This window comes from Rattus norvegicus, chromosome 3 (assembly GCF_036323735.1).
Source record: "Rattus norvegicus strain BN/NHsdMcwi chromosome 3, GRCr8, whole genome shotgun sequence".
Taxonomy (NCBI): Eukaryota; Metazoa; Chordata; class Mammalia; order Rodentia; family Muridae; genus Rattus; species Rattus norvegicus.
In genome coordinates, this window is record NC_086021.1 from 163,215,080 (window position 1) to 163,238,342 (window position 23,263).

The 23,263-nt window shown below is 45.0% G+C and overlaps 2 protein-coding genes across 2 annotated transcripts in view; one reads left to right on the forward strand and one right to left on the reverse strand.

Annotated features, from left to right (window-relative positions):
• Cdk5rap1 (CDK5 regulatory subunit associated protein 1) overlaps nucleotides 1-23,263 on the reverse strand; it is a 143,569-nt gene that overhangs the window by 25,645 nt on the left and 94,661 nt on the right. The gene's annotated exons all lie outside the window — the stretch shown is intronic.
• On the forward strand, nucleotides 1,616-15,404 carry Rplp1l3 (ribosomal protein lateral stalk subunit P1 like 3). Its single transcript, NM_001419710.1, has 15 exons — nucleotides 1,616-1,674; nucleotides 4,021-4,300; nucleotides 6,235-6,733; nucleotides 7,050-7,151; nucleotides 7,729-7,884; nucleotides 8,664-8,748; nucleotides 9,088-9,145; nucleotides 9,822-9,892; nucleotides 11,080-11,226; nucleotides 11,812-11,934; nucleotides 12,095-12,162; nucleotides 12,407-12,437; nucleotides 13,539-13,599; nucleotides 14,298-14,377; nucleotides 15,162-15,404. Exons 2-15 carry the CDS (start codon nucleotides 4,036-4,038, stop codon nucleotides 15,183-15,185), a joined length of 1,770 nt encoding a protein of 589 aa, NP_001406639.1. The 5' UTR covers nucleotides 1,616-1,674; nucleotides 4,021-4,035; the 3' UTR covers nucleotides 15,186-15,404.

Below are 23,263 nucleotides of genomic sequence, written 5' to 3' on the forward strand. Positions count from 1 at the left end.
AGGGATTGGATGCCTGCCACTGTAAGCTGGTCAAACATAAATGAGGAAGGAGATCTTAGAACTAAGAAAAAAGATAAAGCCCTTATTTTGCTACAACTTCATACTGTCAAATCAAGTTCTAAATACTGGTATATACATATGTAGACATTTGTTGCTCTTGACTTTGGTCAAGACACTTCTTTTCATAGTGGGAAGTACTTAACACAGACTCAGGACAGGCCAAACTGTGAAGTTTAAGAAATGCTAAGTGTTTATCAACCAGTAATCAAAACAAACCTCTCAAAAACAAGGCTCAGGTAACACCATACGAGAGAAAACAAAAAAAAACGTGAAGGGATGGGAAGTATGAATTTCTACTGCTACCTTCTGTACATGACTGTCACACACACACACACACACACACACACACACACACACACACACACACACCATTTCTAACCAGCGGTGTTCACGTGCAAAATACCTTGAAAGATCAAAACAGTCAAGAGGCCAGTATGGATGGAGCAATGCCACACAAAGACCTACCTTAGTGGAGGAACTATTAGCAGGTGTTGAAGGGGGACAAGGAGTGTCACACCTTAGCAGACATTAGAGGAACATGGCCCACACAAAAGTGGAAAGCCCTAAGTAGACTCACAGGATATAAATAACCAAAATAAGAGGAGTGGGAAGCGATGGGAGGAGGCAGGGACACTAAAGCAGTAGTGGCAAATGAATGTCATCAAATTTCTCTGAAGAAACATGCATGTGCAAAGTATACATGAATATTACTGATAATATAAATGCAAACACAGTTCTTCATTCAGGCCAGGCCTGTGTTATTCCACAGAAAGAAAAAATGAAAGGGGTCTCACAATTATAGAACTAGTCTGCTTAACATACTCTTGCATATCGGCTATATTCCCATCAGATTATTTTGTCACTACAAACATCCATCCCTGTGCATCGATTACTCACACGTACCTTCACATATGGCTAATGCTTCCTGTCACTCATCCCTGAGACAAGGAATTGACAGGAAGTCATCACATAAAACTATGACCGAAGGTGCACCACAGCTGTACTAAGGATACCTACAAATCTGTTGGTAGTTAGGTGTACAGTTTATACATAGAACCTTATAAAACACCATAAAAGGCCTTTAAAAGGACAGATCACTGTCATATAACTTGACACCCTATCCATTTGATATTACATGCAGTCACACGACATCCTAATGAATACAGGGCAGAAACACATAAAAAGGCTTATGAGGATGTAAAATAAGAAGAGGAAAGATAAGACTCCTTACATTACACTCCATAAACACATTAATGACCTGAATTCATCGGCTTCTCCCCACTCCAAGGTTGAAAAGACAACACAAAGAGCCATCACGCCACTAAAGTCATGGCACACATTCTGAATGACTTACCAGCTCTGCCATCCCAAGATCTGTTCTCACAGGCATAGGAACATGCCAACAAAAGCAAGAACAAAGGTCAGCTGCTATTCTGGAATGCAGATTGATGACACCTGTCTTATCAGCACATCCACATCAGGCCCCTTCCTCCATCGTGACCTTTCAAGGAGGCACTGAATGAGCTATAAAAAGGGGACACGCGTTTCAGTTGACAGCAGAAGCAACAGCAGGAGAAGCAGCTTCTGAAGACAAAACCTTCAACAAGGAGCAAGGTAAGGACTGCCCAGAGGAATCCACACAGAAGGGCAAAGTGAACAGAATGAGCAAGAGACAGGTCACCTCTGGACAGATAACTAGGGCTTACTCACTGATGATCTAGAATGTTCCTCTACTGCTGAACTGCAGGGCACTGGGCCTACTGTGGGCTGGGGGTGGGGGGGTAACAAGGGCTACCAGACTGCTATAAGAAAATGAGGACCTGAGTGCTGGACTCCCAGAGACATCGATCAGGGCAGCATACATGAAGTCAGTAACAGGCACACATGTCTTGTCTCCTTAAGTGTGTTTACATGAATGGCACGTGGTTTAGCTTTCTCATAGGTCAGACAGGAAATGGAGGAACCTGGAGAAAATGTGCTGACGTTTATTTCCAAACAGGAATTTATTCATGACAGGAATATGCCATTGGCACCACTTTACTGGAACCACCTTCTGATGGTGATGGCACCACAGGGCTTGATTTTGCTGGTGTTGGTGCACAGTACCAACCTAAACCAGCATACTCACCCTCTAAGATCAGAACTTCTCAGGGCTGGGGATTTAGCTCAGTGGTAGAGCGCTTACCTAGGAAGCGCAAGGCCCTGGGTTCGGTCCCCAGCTCCGAAAAAAAAAAAAAAAAAAAAAAAAAAAAAAGATCAGAACTTCTCACACACAGGCCAGCTCACTTCCAAGAAAACTCAGTCGCTGAGACTACAGGAGTGGGCAATGAGGATGAGGTGAAGCAAGATTTGAAAGATGACAGGAGAGCCAGTATAGATGAAATTTGAAACAACATCAACTAATTGTCAGAGTGGTACCAGTCGGGGGCAGCAATTGCTGGACATTGACGTCATGGGAGCCATATATCTGTCAGCTTGTGTAAAGTTGGGGTCGTGGCTGAAGTATTGGTGAATGGTTCTAATAATCAGGAACTCATAAAGCGCACTTCAGATTGCACAAATTTCATTCATTTATCTTGGGGTAAGGATCCAACAGAAGGGACTTGATGATGGTCCTGACAACTTTGCCAAAGGTGGGGAAAGACACCCACCACCCAATTTTACATAACTGGACAGGCGACAAGGAAGAAATGCCATCATCCTACCATCATGAAGGAACATGTCATAGACACATACTGCAGCATGGCACTAAATGATAGAGAGGGGCAAGGTAGATCATTCACCTGGTAAAAGTAACTGTCTCCAAGCTCGATGGCCTTGGTTTGATCTCTGGAACACAAATGGCAGAAGGAAAGAACCAACTCAAACACGTTCTCATGTGCTTTACACACACATCCTTTGAGCACACATATACGGCATAAGAAATTAATAAATACATGGAATTAGATTTAAGACAGGCCAGGCAAGGTGGTGCACGGCTTTAATTCCAACACTGCAGAGACAGAGGCAGGAATATCTCTGTGATTTGAAGGCCACCCTAGACTACCAAGCAAGCTTCAAGAACCCCGGTTCAACAACATGAAACCCTGTCCCAAAAGGGAATAGAGGTAAATGCCATAGAAAAAAGCACTTAGAGCTTAAGGGTAAGCAAGGACTCTGATAGGGAGATAGGGAACAATCTCCAGAAGTGTCCAGCACAGCTCCGATTTACCAAGTATCAGTTACGTCACCCAAGAAAAGGGAAGTCAGGATAAGAAGGGATTTTCTGGAACAATTAGGTAGGGTGTCCAGGAAAAGTCCTTAAGTAATTACTCACTAAGAACATACTTAGGGCAAGGGACCTGAGATTGTAAGAAAGGACATGAACATTGACACATTCGCAGAGGATGACTGGGACATTGCAAGGGGCTGTGGACATGGCAGAGTAGTAGAGCGAGGATGTAAAACGGAAAATCCTATGTGCAATCTCAACACTGAAAACAAAACCACAGGCAGGGACATTTATGCGACGGGTAATACCAAGAAGGTGTAAAGTCACATGACAGCATGAAAACATACACATGGACCTAGGAAGAGAGACCTCAGGGCTGGACTCAGCATACATTGACTTGTTAAACCCAATTCTGACGGTATATTGAACCATGGGAGAGACACAAAGGGGAAAGTGAGGTTTCCTCAAGATGTTTACTATGTATCTGACCAAATTCCCACGAACAAAGAAGAAATGGGGCTGTCAAGAATGGCAAAAACAGGGTTGGGGATTTAGCTCAGTGGTAGAGCGCTTGCCTAGCAAGCGCAAGGCCCTGGGTTCGGTCCTCAGCTCCGAAAAAAAGAAAAGAAAAAAAAAAAAGAATGGCAAAAACACGCTCTTACAGGAGACAGGGAGTCATCTAGAGTAAGTGCCATGACAGCTCTAAGATCCATTGGGAATGTGGTGTGTGAGCCATTCTTCTTCTGCAGGTTTCAGCCACAAAGATGTGGGTTCTCCAGGCCTTGGCCATCATGTTGAGCATCCAAGCAGGAGTACTTGACCTGGTGGAAGTGCCCCCCGAGGTGCGCAGTCTTCCTGTTGCTCTTCCTGCTCCGGTCAATCTCCCTGCAGTTCTCCCAGGTTCTCCAGGCCTCAATGATCCAGCCAAAAATCGCATGCTACCTCCCAAAAGGCCTGGAGCTCCTTCCAGAGGTGGAAAGTGTGCACCTGCAGCCAGATACTTCCTCTCCAGTGACAAACTCCAGGCCTGTAAGTAACATACAATTCATTTCTCATCTTGAGTCCTGCCTACAATTACCACAGGCTGCTAATTTTGAGCTCAGAGGGAATTCAGCCAATTTTCTAAACAAGTGTATTTAAATATGATGATATTGTAACATCTGCTTGGTACCTCTAGAGCAAAGGGACCTTGGGGCAAACCTATAAATTCTGGGACAGCATGAATCCAGTTCACCCTATAACATTCTGAGATGATACAGCTGCTTCTAAAGTTCACAAACTTGGTCCAGGACAAGCTTGTGCCACCGTGGATAAAGGAACTGTTCAACCTCAAAAGCTGTCTCACTATTTACCTTCCAGTTGATTCTTACCATCCAGAGACTGTCAAAAGGCAGGTTCCTTCTTGCAGGACCTCAAGCTCACCTCGACTCCCACAGATCCTTCGCCCTCAGCCTGCTGTTCAGCACTAGGAAACGGCAAATATAATATTGTCCTGCAAGCCTTTCACCACATATGCTCTCTCAACTCTCCACATCATCTCCTCCCCAATAAAACATTGCTCCCTGAGATAAAAAAAAAAAAAGAAAAGAAACAAAAACCTCTACTCGAAAGATTCTCAAAGGCTGAGAGCACAAAAAGAATTTCTGTTTCAGAAACGGAAGATGGATAGGAGTCAGAATAATTAACAACAATAAGAAAACCTTACCCTTCTCTTAGCAGCTCCCTGGAGCAACGGTCTGGCAAAGCCCTGCATCAGAGCCCTGACGGACTAGCCAATGAACTAGCAGAGTGGCTAACAGCAAACACCCTTCATAAATCCAAGTGCAGAGGCACAGAAGTCTTCGGCTAAGGAGCAGCTAGGCTCGAAGAGATGCTTCAGGGACTCCCTTCAACTGCATCTCTCTTGAGTCAGAAATGTCCCTTGGCTCACACAGCTTCAGCTGTACAGTGAGCAAGGCTGACCACAACCATCACTTCACTCACATTTTTCTATGCCATTCCACCTACTGCCGGAAAGGCGCTCAGGGAGAGCACTGAGACGTGACAATTGTCCATGCATGGCTGACTCGGCCTCTTCCACCTTTCCCCCGGATTTCTTCTCCCTCTTCTGACTTAAATCAGATGGAGGGAAACATGTGATAAGCCCCTTTCTGGCCACCAATGCCCAAGACTTGGTCAAATGCAAAGGCACAGAAGTAATTCCTTCCAATATAGCAAGTTCAGGCAGCAAGAATCTTCAAGATGGGGGAAAGATGAGGCAAACAAGCAGAGGAACCTGGGTCACAATGGCCTAGAGAGAAAGTCATTGTCTTTTGCTCTTCGAGACACTGCTCCTTCTGTAGTCCCTACACCTTGTAACAGATTATGACAATCATAAACTTTTCCTGTGTCTACAAGCCATGGACCATATCCAGTTAGAAGCCTCCAACAAAGACAGACAAGCGGATCAGGGAAGCCACGGGGACTCTAAAGAACAGACCTGAAAGTGGACACTAAACCCCAGGACAAACAGATGAGTAAAATAATGGTGACATGATGCCCCTTGCTCCCACAAGAGGACCAGAGCAGCACGCTCTGCATGCTGAGTGCAAGTGGTCTGGGAATATACTTTACTCCATTTTTATTACAAGTAAATGAAAGGACAAAAGAGAGCAAGACTGAAAAAAATGACAAACATAAGTGAGGCTCCACCCTCACTCCCTGCCCTTGTACCTTGGAAGTACACAGTCTCACCAAAGGACAGCATCAATGTAGGCTAAAAGGAGCTGTTGACATCAGGGAAGGCAGATTTCTCTGAAAGAAGGGCAGGGACTCTTAACTAGGGCAGGGACAAGACTCAGACTTGGAAGGCAAAATACAGAGTCCTTTGTGCCCCATATTTCAAGATGCTCTCTTCCACAAAGGAAGGACGCTAGGGCTAAACTGACAGCAGATCTCTCTCTCTCTCTCTTCATCTTTTGCAGCCCTCCTGAGCATACTGCCCCCACAGATTGAGGACATGGTGAAGTGTGATAAAGTTAACATGAAAGGCGTGCTTGGGGATATCTTAGCCACGATGCAGGACTCTAACCTGCTCTCCATCTTAGATATCACTTCCCTCCTGCAAGGGGGAGGAGGGCTTGGCCTTGGTGGACTCCTAGGCAAAGAAGGTAATGAGGATCCCTCAAAGCCCTCATCAGGATCCAAGGCCACTGGTGGCCTTGGCCAGCTACTCCCAGAGGGCCTCCCAGGCAAGGAAGGCCTGGGCGGCTTACTAAACCTTGGTGGAGGCAAAGGCTCTGGAAAAGGACTCCTGAATGGGGATGGGCTCTCCAATGCCGTGAAGCCTCTGGATGACATAGTTGAAAATGTGGACAGTCTGAAAGCTGCTGTTCAGGACAAAGTGAAGAGTGTGGTCCCAGAAAACATCAAGGATCCATTTTCAGATCTGCTCAACATGGATATCCAAGAAACTATGCTCAAGTAAGTGCTTTCTTAACAGTTCTCTGGGGTTTTGGACAAACAAGCTGCTTGTGAGAAATCTCACACACACCCAACCTACAGTGACCCTAGGGACAGCCACCCCTCCGTAGACAAACACTTATTTCCCCTGGAATTCTCTCTGGAAAATAGGACCAGGATTTCTTGAGCTCAAACCTTTACATGGTGGAGAGGGAAGCTCGGGGCCATAGGATTAACAGAGATCAGTTGGTGGTGAACTCGCCGCCTCACAGGCGTTTCTCACAAGGGTCAGGCTCTTTCCATGACACACAACTGAGTCTCTGTTGGCACTCTGCAGATTAAAGGTGAAACAAGTAAAAGTGGGCAGCACGGATATAAACATGGGAGCTGATGGGATCAAAGTTCTCTCCGAAGTTACTGCCGACGTAGAAGGAGAAGGGTGAGTGTATTTCCACAATGGTTGTCTCAGTCAGCCTGGAGTTGGGTACACATGAGTCAGAGGACAAAGACACAGAATTAAACACAAGAAGACTGGCCTCCCACCAAGCCAGCCTTGCACATTAAAACAGTATCTCAAAACAGAAAGATACAGAGTTACATATGCATATCATATACATACAAATCACATACATATACTGAAGAATCAGTAGCAGCCCAGGCTTGCTCCTGGAAGATGTCTTGTATGCACTTCTACTCAATGTAGAAGGTCCAAGCCATAGACTCAGGGAGTGAAACTTTGTCTGGTACCTTGTGCCACCAATGATTGGGTGACCTCCCCAAGACTTAGTAGGACAATTTTGGGGGAAATATTGAATGAATGCCAAAAAATGACCTGTCTCTTCTTCCTGTGGCACGGGACTGAGAACCTAAGACATGTGGACTGGGGTGCTCAATCCTTCCCTCTAGAGGATGACCCTGGCCCACGGCATGAGGGTCACTCTCAAATGACCATCTCCAATGCATTGGTGCCAAATATCCCAGAAGATACTCCACTCGCCTCACCTTCCTCTCCACAGCTTGCTTGGGCCAGTCTTCACCCTATTGCAGTTTCAATCTGTCATGGATGTAACAATGAACATTGCTGTTTCCTCCAACAACACCCAGTGCGTCAACCTTGATGTCCAAGACACCCACATGCATGTCAAGGAAATGAACATCCAGTTACTACAGACGTACGTAAAACCTTTCTGTTCATTACTGGATTAATTCAAACGTGGGTTAGAGGATCCCTGCTCCTCTCCCAAGGGGAGGGGGTGGTCCACCATAATACAATAGACAATCAGCAAATGCCAGCTACTTGAAGCTGACAAGCAACATCCTACTTTGTTAGACAGTAGCCTTCTCACACATATATTATATCTTTCCTCCAGACTATTTTAGTAAACCATCCCATATATTTGATAAAGCGTACACTGACCAGATTCAAAAGGCAGACTAGAACATGGGGGCCACACAGTGAAAATCTCTCTTTGACAGATGTGTGGTTCAGTGGCCGAGTTCTTCTCTCTTGGCCCAACCATAGCATGCAGGCAAGCTCTTCAGACTTGGGTTCACATTGACAAAGCTGGAATTACTTTCACCCTGCAAAGACCCAGCTCTCACTTTTTCTATTTCCCTCTGCTATGCCCAAGGAAGGATTCATTACATTTTCTTTAGCTAGAGCATTGAAAGTTGTGAGTTCAGATTCACAACTACAACAAGACAACAAACAGAACTGTGAACACACTTGCTGCAGGGTCTGAAGGATGAAGCCGTCCATGTGAACCTCGGGGCTAGGTGTCCTGTGCTCTGGCCAGGTGACTGTGCATCTTCCTTAAAGACCAAGCCGAGATCTCCACGTACTGAGAACACAGGCATCACACATCTCCTCCACCAGTGAGATGCTGCCTCTAACACATGAAGGAATCTAGGAACCCCAGGATCACTTATTTCAACATGTCTTCTTTTACAGTGTCACAGAAACTGTTCCTCTGCCTACGTCTCTGCCCTTGAATGACATCATCCCAATAGTGCTGACAGCAAAAATGAATGAAAATGTAAGTCCAGGGAAGGGGGAGGGCTCCTGAGGGAGCTAAGTCACTGGGAAAACTCAGGAAGAAAGAAGCCTGCAGGCTGTTAATGGCCTGAGGCTAGGGGAGATTAAGGAAAAAAGCCAGAACTCTCAGGAGCCCATGGGCCACCAAGGACCATCAGAGCCTCTGAACCCTACCGCCTAGCAGCACAACTACAAAACATGGCACACGGCAACCATGGATAAATTCAGCCCAGGAGAGGACAGGGAAATATCACAGTCCTGGAAGGGGAACCCAAGGGGAGAAGGAAGAGGTGGTATGGCAAGACAGGCCTCTGCTAAGCTCCCTGTGCTCACTTCACAGCTGGAAAAATCCGACTCTTGTGGTATCGTCCTCAGTGACTTCAATGACTGCAAGAACAGTGAGTACTTCCTTAGGATACCTTTTAGAGCAGAGAGAGACATGGCCCAGCACCTAGGGAGATTTCATACGGTGACACACCACGGAGATGGACCTATTAGATGCCACCCTCCAAACCTACAAGGACTCCTCAGCACTCTTAGAGAAGACAATGGCCCACGAGACTTTTCTCTCAATGTAGATGGCCTCTGCGATATGGAAGAGCATAGGACCCAGTGCCTCTGAGGGGTCTGCCTGGATCTCCCCAACCCAAAACCCTTCAGTGGCAGAGTCTGGATCAAGGGCATCCCCAAGCCCTCATCTCTGGGTGGGTGAGATCACGGAATCTCACAGCATCTCTAAGAACATGGCAACAGTCAGAGTTAGTGAGACATACTGGGATGAACGACCTAGAGAGGTGAAGGAAGAAACCGGATATATTTCTCCAGTCCCACAGTAGACCAAATGCAGGCTCTAGCTAGCCAGTCTTTCCTTCCCTGAGGGGGAAAAAATATCCTTGCTGGTAAACCAAAAGTTCCGGGAAGATACAGAAGTCATTTAGGGCTCCACCCGGTGTCTTGCAGAAGTAGGTGTCCATACTGATTATAGCTGAAAATGAGAACTAGAGTGTTTGAGGCACAGTGGCCACTGATGGCTGTCTGGATTTTCTCCATTCCTCCCTCTCTTCTCCTCTGCAGCTACTGGCTTATTCGGTTACCAAGTTCACACTGCCAGGATCTCTCCCAAAGGACTTTCTATCGACTACTGCGTAAGTATTCGCTGGCTTTTCAATGGCAACTGGATGAAGGCTGCAAGCATACATCAGCCACACAAGAGATCAGATGATGGGAAGACTGAAAACATGGGCTTTTTGCAGATGCCTCAACTTTTCCCTGGGGTCAGTCTCATGAGTGCCCAGATAGGACAAGGTCAGTTTAGCACTCTTGTACCTTCAACTCCACAGGACAATGGTCTCTGAGGCACTCCAACACCAAGAAGCATTTCTTGACCCAGCTCACATCTCCACTCTCAGTGATCTATACACAAACAAAAGCACCAGCTCCTTCCAGCCACCCACAACCCAACCAGGAAGGCAGAAGGAGACCAAGACAAGTGATGAAGGGGGAGGCATAGTTAGCTCGGCTTCTCTTCTGGAGATCCACTCACTTGCTGAAGCACAAATAAATGCATAACATGAGAGGAAGCTCCTCAGACAACCTGCTATACACACAAAGCACACGGCTAGGCTGAGACCCATAGCCTTCTAGACTCTACAAGTGTGCTGACAGAGCCGGACTGCAGACAGTATGACATGTTACAGTCAGGGGGAGGAGTAAGGGAGTCTGCACAGAACACGTAACCACAGTGATGACAGGCACGGGTCACTCTTCTCGGTGTTCCTGACTGCATGTGCTGACATCCCTTCCAAACAGAAGTTATAGTTGAGACATATTACAGGAGACAGCATACAAAAAGGAAGAATGAAACTAACAGAGAGGGAAAGAGAGAGGGGGTGACAGACACGAGAGGAGGATGGGGAGGAGGAGAAGGAAACCCAGGAAATCTATGACACGGAAGAACATATTCCATATAATGAGTTATGGACCTTGGGAGGGAGACAAGAAAAAAGGAAGGAGGGGGAGGGAAGGGAAGAGGACAAAACAGAAGGGAGAGGGAGCAAAGAGAACGGGAAGGAAGAAAATGACAGAAACATGACTGAGAATGGCCCTTAGTTCCTTAGAACTGTGTCCAAAAGAAAGTACAATTAGTAAACACACACATGTGCATGAAATCTGTCAGAAATGGCTCTGCAACTTCAGCTGAGGATTTGGGGCTCTCAGGAAAGCTGGACTAAGGCCTCTTCACCCCGCACTGAGACAGCCAGGACACACAGCCCTCACACCAGGGATAAACTGGTGAACTCACACGCGTGTTCCTCTGCTTTCCCTGCCTTAGGTTAAAGCCAATATAGACAACAAAACAGTACCCGTGCCTGGAGGTCGGCTGCCTCCAGATCCCAAAAACGCCAACGTGTCCATAACCATTGCCTCCTCAGCACTGAGGACACTTGTGAAATACGTGGCCAAACAGAGCTCTGTTCAGGTGAGCATCCTCCATCAGCCACAGGGCTGCACTGCCCTGGATATCAGCTGACACTGTCACTTCCAAGGGAAAAGATTCCTGCAAAGATTGAAAAGGCCAACGACGCAGGACACACAATGATCATAGTGATCAGGCTGGGGAATCAGGAGCAGGCTGAGAGGATGGGGGTGAGGGGAGGGGAAGGGGACTAAACAGAAACAGTCCCAGTGTGTCATCCACTTCCCTAGGCACCACGATCAGGTGAAATAGCACAGAAGCATCTTCACCACACAGTCCACATGCGGTCATCAGAGAGCTTTTGAGACACAGGGCAGGGACACACACTTCATCATTGAAAGGCTTGATAGAAAGGAACATTTCACAAGTTCTCTGCCCCAAGGTCCACACGCTGAAGTAAACCCAGGGGACTGGTGGGAAAGCTCCTGGCCTTTCTGTTTCCTCAGCTGCACTAGCACCCAAACTGGGAGTCCAAGCCTGCAAGACAGAATGCAGTATTAACCAAGACAGAAGGATACATGCCTGACTTGTGATACAGCACCTCTGTCCTCTTCCCCACACTAACAGAAGTCTTCTTCTTCACAACAGATGAATGACCTGGAAGCACAAATCACCTATATAGCCTTTGCCCCCCAGGAAAACAATATGCTCAGATTGCTGTATAAGGTTGACATAACAAAGGACAGCCAGCCCTATGCCACTGGGGAAACGGTGAGTGCTGAGAAATGAAGGATACTGGGCTGGAAGGAGGACTGGATGAGTGGGGTAAACTCTTTTCAAAAGCCTGAGGCCCATTGTGCTTTGGTGTCCCCACAGCAGAGGGAAAGGCCAGGTCCCCTTGTCTCACACATGCCCTCTTGTGTCATTTCAGAAATTATTCATCTCCCATGCCAGCAAGATTTTAAATTCTAAACTGGTACCAGACGTCAAACTCACAAGGTACCACAACAGACCCTGGGGAGCACACAGGCACAATGGGATCTGGGTCTGGGCAAATATTTGAATAACTACAGGAATCAGGAATGAAGGCTTACATGATTTCATTCGCTGGTCTACTCTGCCAAGCAGTGCCTGCAGTCTACGGCTGACTCACATGAAATCAGTGGAGACAAGACTTGAACTCTAACCTTGACTAGTACTGTTCTCATGGACCTAATGTCTCTCTGTATTTTGTTACTGACAGGTCTGAGCACAGTGTGGTGCCCCCTGAGACTGTAAGTTGATGTGCCCTGGAAACTGACCCATGATAGGTGGGAAATCACTTTAAAGCCAGACACACAGGGATTTAAGACTGGGGGAAAGAGAGGCCCATGTGGACTAGAGCACACACCTACTGTGTAACAGAAAGCCAGGCTCCTAACGTGCTCACTGAGGAGCTCTTAAACCATAACCACCCATTCTCAACTGACACGTGGGTGGAGACTTCAAGGAGCATACATACAGACACAGAAAAAGGAGGGAAAAGATATGGAAAGCCTGCTGCCTCCTCCAAGAGACAGACCCACAGCAGGTACCCAGAGATGGGATTGGAAAGCGCATCCTTTACCACACTGAGAAATGGGAGTCAGGAAGCAGCTGATTCTAGGGTGACTCCGAGGCCAGCAATCCCTCCGCCTCTCCTTAGGAGGGAAGTGACAGAGCTTTCCAGGATATGGTTCAGTTAACAAGAACTGAGAGGACTGACCCCTGACCTCACAGCTACTCATAGACCGGTGACAGTCGTGTATGCAAACAGTGGAGCTCTGAAAGATAAGGGGCAGCATTTAAGGATTGCCCACTCTGTGCAGACAGTAGGCTATGGCTACAGAGACATCCCAACCCAGTACTGCAGTATGTGACTTCCCACAGAGGAAGGTGAGCAGTGGGAAAGCATGGGTGTAGAAGCAGCACCTCTTGCTCTCAGAGGGTTCCAAGAGAGAAAAGGGACCAACATGACACAGAGAGAACCAGACAAAATGTGCTTGACCCACATAAGAGCAGGCTGCAGCTGCTCAAAGTCCGTCTTCCTTTGACCTCTAAATTCCTCCTATGTCCTAAGACTACCTACTATACATGTAGCAGGATGGCACTGACCGAGCCAATACCCCTGCTCAAGAAGCCTCAAGGGAAACAACACCCAATGGGGACTCCCCACATTTCCAAAGACAAGACCCCTAAGGATACGTGGAGATCCATCTCCACATTTGATCTTGACACATGACAGACCTGTCAACTAGAGAACCACAGGAACCAGCAGCCTGAGATAATGCTCCTGGGCCTGAGGCCAAGCAGAGGGCTACAAGGCTCCACTGAAAATGTCCTCCCATGTCTTGCAGAAGGAAGAAGTAGAAGGCATTATGGCTGAAGTCACAAGGAAGGCCTGGTCCAGATTCAATGGTATGGGAAATAACAGTGACTGTGGGCACAGTTGGTGCCCGTGAGAGGTGGGAGGAGGACACATAAAGGGCACTGAAGCACCAAGCACAAGTCACCCCTGTCATCTGCTGGGCTGCATGTACATCACCTTCTCTTTGCATAAATGGCAGCAAGTGGTGGTAAAGGAGAAAACAGGTCAAAGTGCCTCCTCTGCAGCTCCCAGGACACCTTGTCCACAGGTGTCTCGGGACCACTATTGTCAACATATACATCTGCACAGGCGACCTCACCCTTATGACATTAGTGATACAACACTTGAAATCTATGTCGTACCTCATTGTACAACAATGATGGTGGTGCCACATGGCAGGTGGAAACATCCCTGGTTAGCTCTATTGTAGCGCCAAATAGTGCATTGACTCTCAACTGACTGTGCCAATCCAATCAGGTCCTGGATGTGGTGAGGCAGGCAGTCCATCACTAGTCATCAGCGTTAGAAGAGCACCAGGTTCCCACCTGCTGTGGGGGCCTCTCTTCCCATACACCATCCTATAGACTGGGATGGACAGTACTCATGCCACCATGTTGAATGGGTGTAGTAGTGACTCCTCCTAGGGCCACATACAGGTCAGAGCTCCCACGTGTGTCAGTGGTCAAACAAGCCAATCAGGTTGTCATTTCCCTTGACCACTGTCACAAGGTAATACTTTCTTTTTCAGAGCTGTATAAAAAGATGAGTATTCCGGACGGAGTGTCTTCAAATACTCTAACGAACTCCGATGTCAAATTGCTGAGATCAGTGAGTAACAGAAATACAATTCTTTTTTTCCTCCATCTTTATTAAATTGCAGAAATACAATTCTTTTCTTTTTTGTTTCTTTTGCTTTGCTTTGCTTTGCTTTGCCTCAAATCCAGGACCTTGCGTATCTTCTTGATCTACCTGTACAGCACTGGGAAATGGGACTCAGAAAATACCAGCTTCTCAATATCATAGGACTCAAAGCTTCAGCTGTCCTTGAGACTATACTTCCTCAGCTGGGCCTAAATCACTCCCTAGAGAATCTGATGAGAGAATGTCAGCAACTGTCCACAGGGCTTTTCTTACTCTCATTCTTTTATACTGAACCTATGAGGGGCCATTACCACAAGCCAGCCTTGATCATGGCAACAGACCTGGTGAATGTGCCCTGAGCTATAGCTACAGTGACAAGACACACGGCCCACAATAGGTTATGTTATGACAGTAAACAGCACAGTTACTGAACAGCCAGCTCGGTGCCAGCTCCAGCAGGTACTTCACTCAAGATCTTGTGAACACACTGGTCAGTGTAGTAAATCTGCTGTCTCTGGGTAGATACTGACGTCATCCGAGTGGATCCCCTCCTGCCAGAGGACTCACCTTCAAATTCCTTCTCTCATAGTCTAAACTCTCCAGGGGGCCTCAATGGCAGATGTCCTCTCCCCATCCCTGAAGCAGTGCTATGGTGATCTGGTGGGGATGGATGAGTTGGTGATTCTCATCTCATGCCTGCAGTCATCTTCCAGGGTTAAAGGCACAAACTATTGTCTTTCTCTCCCCTCAGAATGACCTTCAGGCAGCAAGCTGAAGCCAGCACTACTGAACCCAAAGTACTGAACGACAGCAAAACCCCCTGCAAATTCTTCCCATGCCCCTTGCAGCCCATCCTTATGATTCATTAGACAATAGCAATGGTCTCCTGGCATGCCCAGGTCCTCTGCCTTGAGTGACAAGGACAAGAAGAACAGTTGGAGGAAATGGGCAGTGCTGTAATCAGCTCCTTAATAAACACTCCCTTCATGCAAAAGTGAGTGATGACTCTTCCTCAATGCTCATGCATATTCATAAGCATGCAAAGAACTTCTTACTTGGGGATGAACACTAACATGAGACAACAGAATCCAGTGTTCTCAGGTGCTCTGGGGACAATGATTAAACCTTTCTGCCCCTCCCCTCCCTGTCTTCCTTTGGATCTGGAGTCTCACAAAGGCTCAGGTGATAAAGCCTTGCTCCCCACCTGCTGCTATGGGGAGGTGGGACCTGTGCTGCCTCAGGTGGTTCTTAGGTCACTGGGAGCTTGCCCTTCAAGCAGATGGGGAGGCCTGTCTCTTGGGAGCACTTTGCTTCCCATGACCATGAACTGCTAGCCACAGACCTAACAGCAAAGAACAATAGGTCACAGCCTGGCTCCTCTAACACTGAGCTTATATTAACCTCTCCCCTGCTGAAGACGCATACCTTGTTACGCTGATGGAAATCTAATACAGTCTCCGAGTCTAAATTCTTCATTATGAATCAAAACCAACAGAGCTGAAACCCAAATTCTCCATGTTGAAAGTGGACAATCCCAATCTAGACAGAAAATGTGAGATGGATGAGAGCAGGTAAGAGCCTGATACAGCTACAAACAGTGCAAAAAAGGTTTCATGTGTACCAGGTCAGTAAGTGCAGTCCTAGCCGTGTGTCCCTGAGGGAAAAGCCAAGACACTAGTGCCTTCAAAGATAATGTTTATAGCACACTGCCTTGTAGCACACACATTAAAGATACCTGGGCATCTTAGTACACATCTCCTGAGACTGGAGAAGCAGATACATCAAGATTACTAGGGATCATTGGTCAGCAACAGAGCTTATTTTCTGAGTGCCAAGTCTATGGAAAACTATCACAAAAAAAAAAAAAAGATAAGACAGTATAAAATAACCACCCTCAGTTGCCCTTTGACCCACACACACACACACACACACACACACACACACACAGAATGAGAGAGAGAGACAGAGACAGAGACAGAGAGATACAGAGAGACAGAAATAGAGAGACAGCCAGAATTGTACAAATTTATATATATGGGGAAAATCAGTCACGTGGAGGTTTTAAAGGGATCTAACCATTGTGATGTTTAAGGCATATTAAAAAATAAGGGTGTGTGTGTGTGTGTGTGTGTGTGTGTGTGTGTGTGTATGTGTGTGTATGTGTGTATATGTGTGTGTATGTATGTGTGTATGTGTGTGTGTATGTATGTGTGTATGTGTGTGTATATGTGTGTGTATGTGTGTGTATGTGTGTGTATGTGTGTGTATGTGTGTGTATGTGTGTATGTGTGTATATGTGTGTGTGTGTGTATATGTGTGTATGTGTGTGTATGTGTGTATGTGTGTATATGTGTGTGTGTATGTATGTGTATATGTGTGTATGTGTGTATGTATGTGTATGTGTGTATGTGTGTATGTGTGTATATGTGTGTATGTGTGTGTATGTGTGTGTATATGTGTGTGTATGTGTGTGTATGTATGTGTATATGTGTGTATGTGTGTGTATGTGTGTGTGTGTGTGTGTGTGTGTGTGTGTGTGTGTGTGTGTGTGTGTTTCATCCAGGAACCCAGAACATTGGGGCAGGTAGCGAGCTGCCGCCAGGTCATTGAGTAGAGGTTAACTGGCAACCGCGACAACCAACAACTAACAATCATCTGTCATTAATATCTCTCAACATCAAAGAACTCAATTCACCAATAAAAAGACACAAACTAACAGACTGGATGGGTAAACAGGATCCATCACTCTGATGCATTCAGAAAACCACACACCTCAGCAACAAAGGTAGAGAAAGGGGCTTGAAAGAGGTTTTCTAAGCTCACAAACCCAAGAAACAAGCTGGATTCACCATTGTAATATCCAATAAAATAGACTATCAACAAAAGGTAATCAAAAGAGATAGGGAAGGACACTTCATACTCATCCATAAAGATGGCACCTGAATTCTGAACATCTATGCCCCAAATGCAAAGGCACCCACATTCATAAAAGAAACTTTAATAAAGCTCAAATCACACACTGAACCACACAAAAATAGTGGGAGACTTCAACACCCCACTCTCACAATGGACAGGTCATTGAAACAGAAACTAAACAGAGACACAGTGAAAATAACAGAAGTTATAAACCAAATTGGTTTAACGATATCTACAGATCATTTCACCTCCCCAAAAAAAGGATATACCTTCTCATCATCTCATGGAACCTTCTCCAAAACTGACCATATAATCAGGCACAAAGAAAGTCTCAACAGATATAAATAGATTGAAATAACCTCTTGTATTTTTATCAGATCACCATGGATTAAGGCTGGACTTCAACAACAACAGGAAGAACAGAAAGCCCACATCCTCATGGAAACTGAGCAACTCTACTCAATGGTCAGGGAAGAAATAAAGAAATCAAAGACTTTCTAGAATTCAATGAAAATTAAGGCAAAACATACCCAAACTTATGGGACACAATGAAAGCAGTGCTTAAAGGAAAATGCATAGCACTAACTGCCTTCATAAAGAAATTGGAGAGATCTCATACTGGCAACTTAACAGCACACTGAAAGCTCTAGAACGAAAAGAAGCAAATACAGCCAAGAGGAGTAGATGGCAGGAAATAGTCAAACTCATGGTGGAAATAAGTTAATTAAAAACAAAGAGAATAATACAAAGAATCAAAAAACCAAGAACTGGTTCTTTGAGTTAATCAACAAGATAAACAAACCCTTAATCAAACTAACCAAAAGGCACAGAGACAGTATCCAAACTAACAAAATTAGAAATGAAAAGGGAGGGCTGGAGGTATGGCTCAGTGGTTAAGAGCACTGACGGCTCTTCCAGAGGTCATGAGTTCAATTCCCAGCAACCACATGGTGGCTCACAACCATCTGTAAAGAGATCTGGTGCCCTCTTCTGGTGTATCTGAAGACAGCTACAGTGTACTTATATATAATAAATGAATAAATCTAAAAAATAATTAAAAAAAAGAAAAGGGAAACATAACAAGAGAAACTGAGGAAATTCAAAAAATCATTAGGTCTTACTTTAAAAGCCTGTACTCCATGAAACTGGAAAATCTAAATAAAATGGATGATTTTCTAGAAAGATACCATTTACCAAAATTAAATCAAGATCAGGAAAACTATTTAAATAGCTCCATAACCCCTAAGGAAATAGAAGCAGTCATTAAAATTCTCCCAACCAAAAAAGAGTCCAGAGTGAGATCGTTTTAATTCAAAATCTACCAGACTTTCAAAGAACAACTAATACCAGCTCTCCTCAAACTATTCCACAAAATAGAAACAAAAGGAGCACTACATAATTCATTCTATTAGGCCACAGTCACCTGACACCTAAACCACACAAAGACCCAACAAAGAGAAAGAACTTCAGACCAATTTCACATATGAATATCGACACAAAAATAATAAAATTTTCACAAACTAAATCCAAGAACACATCAAAAACATCACTCACCACAATCAAGCAGGCTTCATCTCAGTGATGCAGGAATGGTTCGATATATGAAAATCTATCAATGTAATCCACTATATAAACAAACTGAAAGAAAAAAATCACATGATCCATCCAATTACATGTTGAAAATGCTTTCAACAAAATTCAACACCCTCCATGTTAATATTCTTAGAAAGATCAGGAATTCAAAGTACAAAACAAGGCTGCCCACTCTCTCCCTATCTATCCAATATAGTACTTGAAGTTCTAGCTAGAGCAGTAAGACAACAAAAGGAGATCAAGGGGATACAAAATGGAAAAGAAGAAGTCAAGGTATCACAACTCATGGATGGGTAAACAGAAACTAGCAAAGTTGTTTTATTCAGATATACTTTTGACAGATAGATAGTTCTCAGATACTTCAGAGACCTGCTGAGCCAGAGCAATTAGACAACAGGAAGAAGTCAAAGTATCACTATTTGCAGATGATATGTTAGTATACATATGCAACCCCCAAAATTATACCAGAGAACTCCTACAGCTGAGAAACAATTTCAGCAAAGTGTCTGGGTATAAAATTAGCTCAAACAAAACAGCACCCTTCCTTTAACAAATGATAAACAGGCTGAGAAACAAAATTGTACACAATAGCCACAAATAATGCAAAATATCTTGGTGTAACTCTTACCAAGCAAATGAAAGATCTATACAACAAGAACTAAAAATCCCTGAAAAAAATAAATCGAAAAAGACCTCGGAAGATGGAAAGATATCCCATACTCATGGATTGGTAGTGTTAACATACTGAAAATGGCCATCTTACCAAAAGTAATCTACAGATTCGATGCAATCTCCATCAAAACTCCAAAACAATTCTTCACAGACATGGAAAGAAAATTTCTCAACTTCTTATGGAAAAACTAAAAAAAACAGAATAACCAAAATAATCCTTAACAATAAAAGAACTTCTAGAGGAATCACCATCCCTGACCTCAAGCTGTACTACAGAGCAATAGTGATAAAAACCATATTGGTACAGAAACAAAGTCGATCAATGGAATAGAATCAAAGACCCAGAAGTAAACCCACACTCCTATAGACACTTGATCTTTGACAAAGAAGTCAAAAACATACAGTGGAAAAAGAAAGCACCTTCAAAAAATGGTGCTGGTCTAACTGTTGATCTGTAAATTGAATGAAAATTAATCCATATCTATCACCTTGCACAAAGCTCAAGTCCAAGTGTATCAAGGACCTCAACATAAAACCAGATACACTGAATCTAATAGAGGAGAAAGTGGGAGAGTCTTTAACTCTTGGCACAGGGGGAAATTTTCTGAACAGAATGGCTCAGGCTCTAAGATCAAAAAATGGGACCTCATAAAACTGAAAAGCTTCTGTAAGGCAAAAGGTACCACCAATGGGACAAATTAGTAATGCACAGATTGAGGGAAAAAAAATCTTCACTAACCCTACATCTGACAGAGAGCTAATATTCAAAATATATAAAGAACTCAAGAAGTTAACCTTCTAAAAAATCCAAATAACCCAATTAAAATATGGGGTACAGGGGTAAACAGAATTCCCAATAGAAGAATCTTGAATGGCTGAGAAGCACTTAAAGAAATGTTCAAAGCCCTTAGTCATCAGAGAAATGCAAATCAAAACAACCCTGAGATGTTACCTCATCAATCAGAATGGCTTAGATCAAAAACTCAATTGACACCACATGCTGTCGAGGATGTAGAGAAAGAGGAACACTCTTTCATTGCTGGTAGGATTGTAAGCTGATACAGTGTTTACTCTGGAAATCAATCTGGCGGTTCCTCAGAAAATGGGAAATACTTCTATCTGAAGACCCAGCTATATCACTCTTGGGCATATACCCAACAGACACCCCACCATACTACAAGGACACATGATCCATTATGTTCATAGCAGCCTTATTTATAATAGCCAGAAGCTGGAAAAAAACACAGATGTCCCTTCAAATGAAGAATGCATGCAGAAAATGTGGTTCATTTGCACAACTGAAGCTACTACTGAGCTACTAAAAAGGATTACATCATAAATTTTGCAGGCAAATGGGTGTAACGAGAAAATATCATCCTGAGTGAGGTGACTCAGGGTATGTACTCACTGATCAGTGGATATTAGCTGAAAGGTAGAGAATACCTAGAACACAACCCACAGAGCACAAGAAGTGTAACACATTGAAAGGCCCAAGTGAGAATGTTTCAATTCCACGTACCAAAGTGGGAAGGAAATAATCACAGAACGGAGGGACCTGAGTGGGAGTTGTGAGGGAAAGGAGAAAGGGGGAACAGGGTTAGGTATGGGGGGACAGGAGAGGAGCCCAGAAGGCTAGGAGAAGAATGGACATAAGCAGCATGGGGCATTGGGGAGAGCTCTAAAAAGTACCAGAGACACAGGAGGTGTGAGACTCTAAGAACTCAATGGGGGTGACCTTAGCCAAAATGCCCAACAGGGGGGAAAAGGAACTCGAAAAACCCACCTCCAGTAGATAGACAGGGCCTCAAATGGAAGGACAGGGTCAACAACACACAGTCAACAAGAATTGTTCCTATCTAAAAGAACTGCAGGGACAAAAATGGAGAGACTCTGAAGGAAAGGCAGTCCAGTGATCAGCCCTACTTGGGATCCATCTCATGGGAAGGCACCAAGGCCTGGCACTACTACGATGCTATGATGAGCTTACAGATGGTAGCCTGGCATGGCTGTCTCCTGAGAGGCCCTACCAGCAGCCGACTGAGACAGAAGCAGATACTCACAGCCAACCATTGAATTAGAGGAAGGACTATAGAAGCTGAAGGGGAGAGTGACCCCATAGGAAGACCAGCAGCTTCAACTTACCCAGATCCCAGGGAGCTCTCCAGAGTGAGCCACCATCCAGGAACATACATGGGTCAGTTCTAGGCCCCTGGCCCAAATATAGCAGAGGTCTTCCTGGTCAGGCCCTAGTGGGAGAGGATGCACGTCCTTCAGACCCTCCAGAGATCTGAGGCCCTGGAAAAGGTTTGGTGTGGGGTAGAACCCTCTTGAGGGAAAGAAGGGGGGGCAGAAATGGGATCAGGAACTGTGGAGGGGGGACAAAAGGGGGTAGCAATGGGAAATACATGAACAAAAATAATAAAAATTGAAAAAAGAGATGGTTAAGATGACAGAGACTCCCAAAGCCTAACAGTGACTCCCCCAAGGTCCCCAAGACAATTATGGAAATAAAAAGAAAGGACTCCACCTGGACTGTGGCACTGTAGCCACTGAGAAAAACTGCTCACCTGTTGCTAAGGCCTGACCTGAATTATGGGCAGAGGGGATACTTGATATGCCTCATGTTCCTTAAGACAAAGTAAGGTCAGTCTCCTAAGTTACTCATCCACAAGAAGATCTCTCAGATTGATCTCCTTCCCAGTCTCTTGAGGGTCTTGAAGGCAAACTAGTGAAAGAAGTGACCTATTACTGTCCCTTTACTTAAAGGAGCTCATTTTACAATGTCTGCTCCCAGTGATCAATCACCTGTGTCTCATGATGACACTAATTAGATTGGAAAAGAGGTAAAATTTAAAGTTTATGTAAGTTTTGAGGCAATGAAAGCTTCTAAAAGAGTGTTTGAGGATCTGGGAAAATGTCTTGAGATTGGTAAACACAAGTTATAAAGGTTGGAGGATGAGAAAAACTTAGATGGTGATAGGAGGGCAATTTAAGGGACATGGGAGGGAGGAAAAAGCTTCAGATCTCTTCCCCTCCCTAGGTTACGGTTGTAAACTTAGATTCTTAAGCTTCAGGGAATCCATCTCTCACAAGTCAAATGGACTTCAGACAAGTACTGTCAGTCAACAGCCTGTTTCCCTCCACACCTGCCTTTTCCTGAGGGTGGGATCTATTGCCCTGGCACTGGCCCTGGGACCCTAGCCCCACCCCTCCTTCAACTACCAAGACCATGGGCCTAAGAGTTTCAAATGTACACTCAAGAAAAAGGTTTTCTCCCTAAACTCCTTAACTGTATCTTCTACCCCTAAAACCCAGGAGTTCCCTCAGAACCTGCATCCAGGATTGATACAAAACAGTGACCCATAGGTGCCCTAGTCCAGCCTCACAGATTGCTTCAACTGGGCCTGCACACTCCTGCCCCTAGACGGTCTCACAGCCTGGACAGCAGTGAAACAACCAGCCTTCCAGGACTTGGCCGTTATTCCAGGTTTTTGCCTACCACCAATAAAAAAAAATACCACAATATCAGAAGAAACTAGTCAGACCCCTTCCTTACTCATTTATTATCAACAAAAAATGGAGATGTTTAGTTTCAGACCCTGGGACAAGGGACTGAGGTGCATATTTTACATACCAAAGTAGACCTGGCCTCCAGGCTCTCCCAGCATCCCT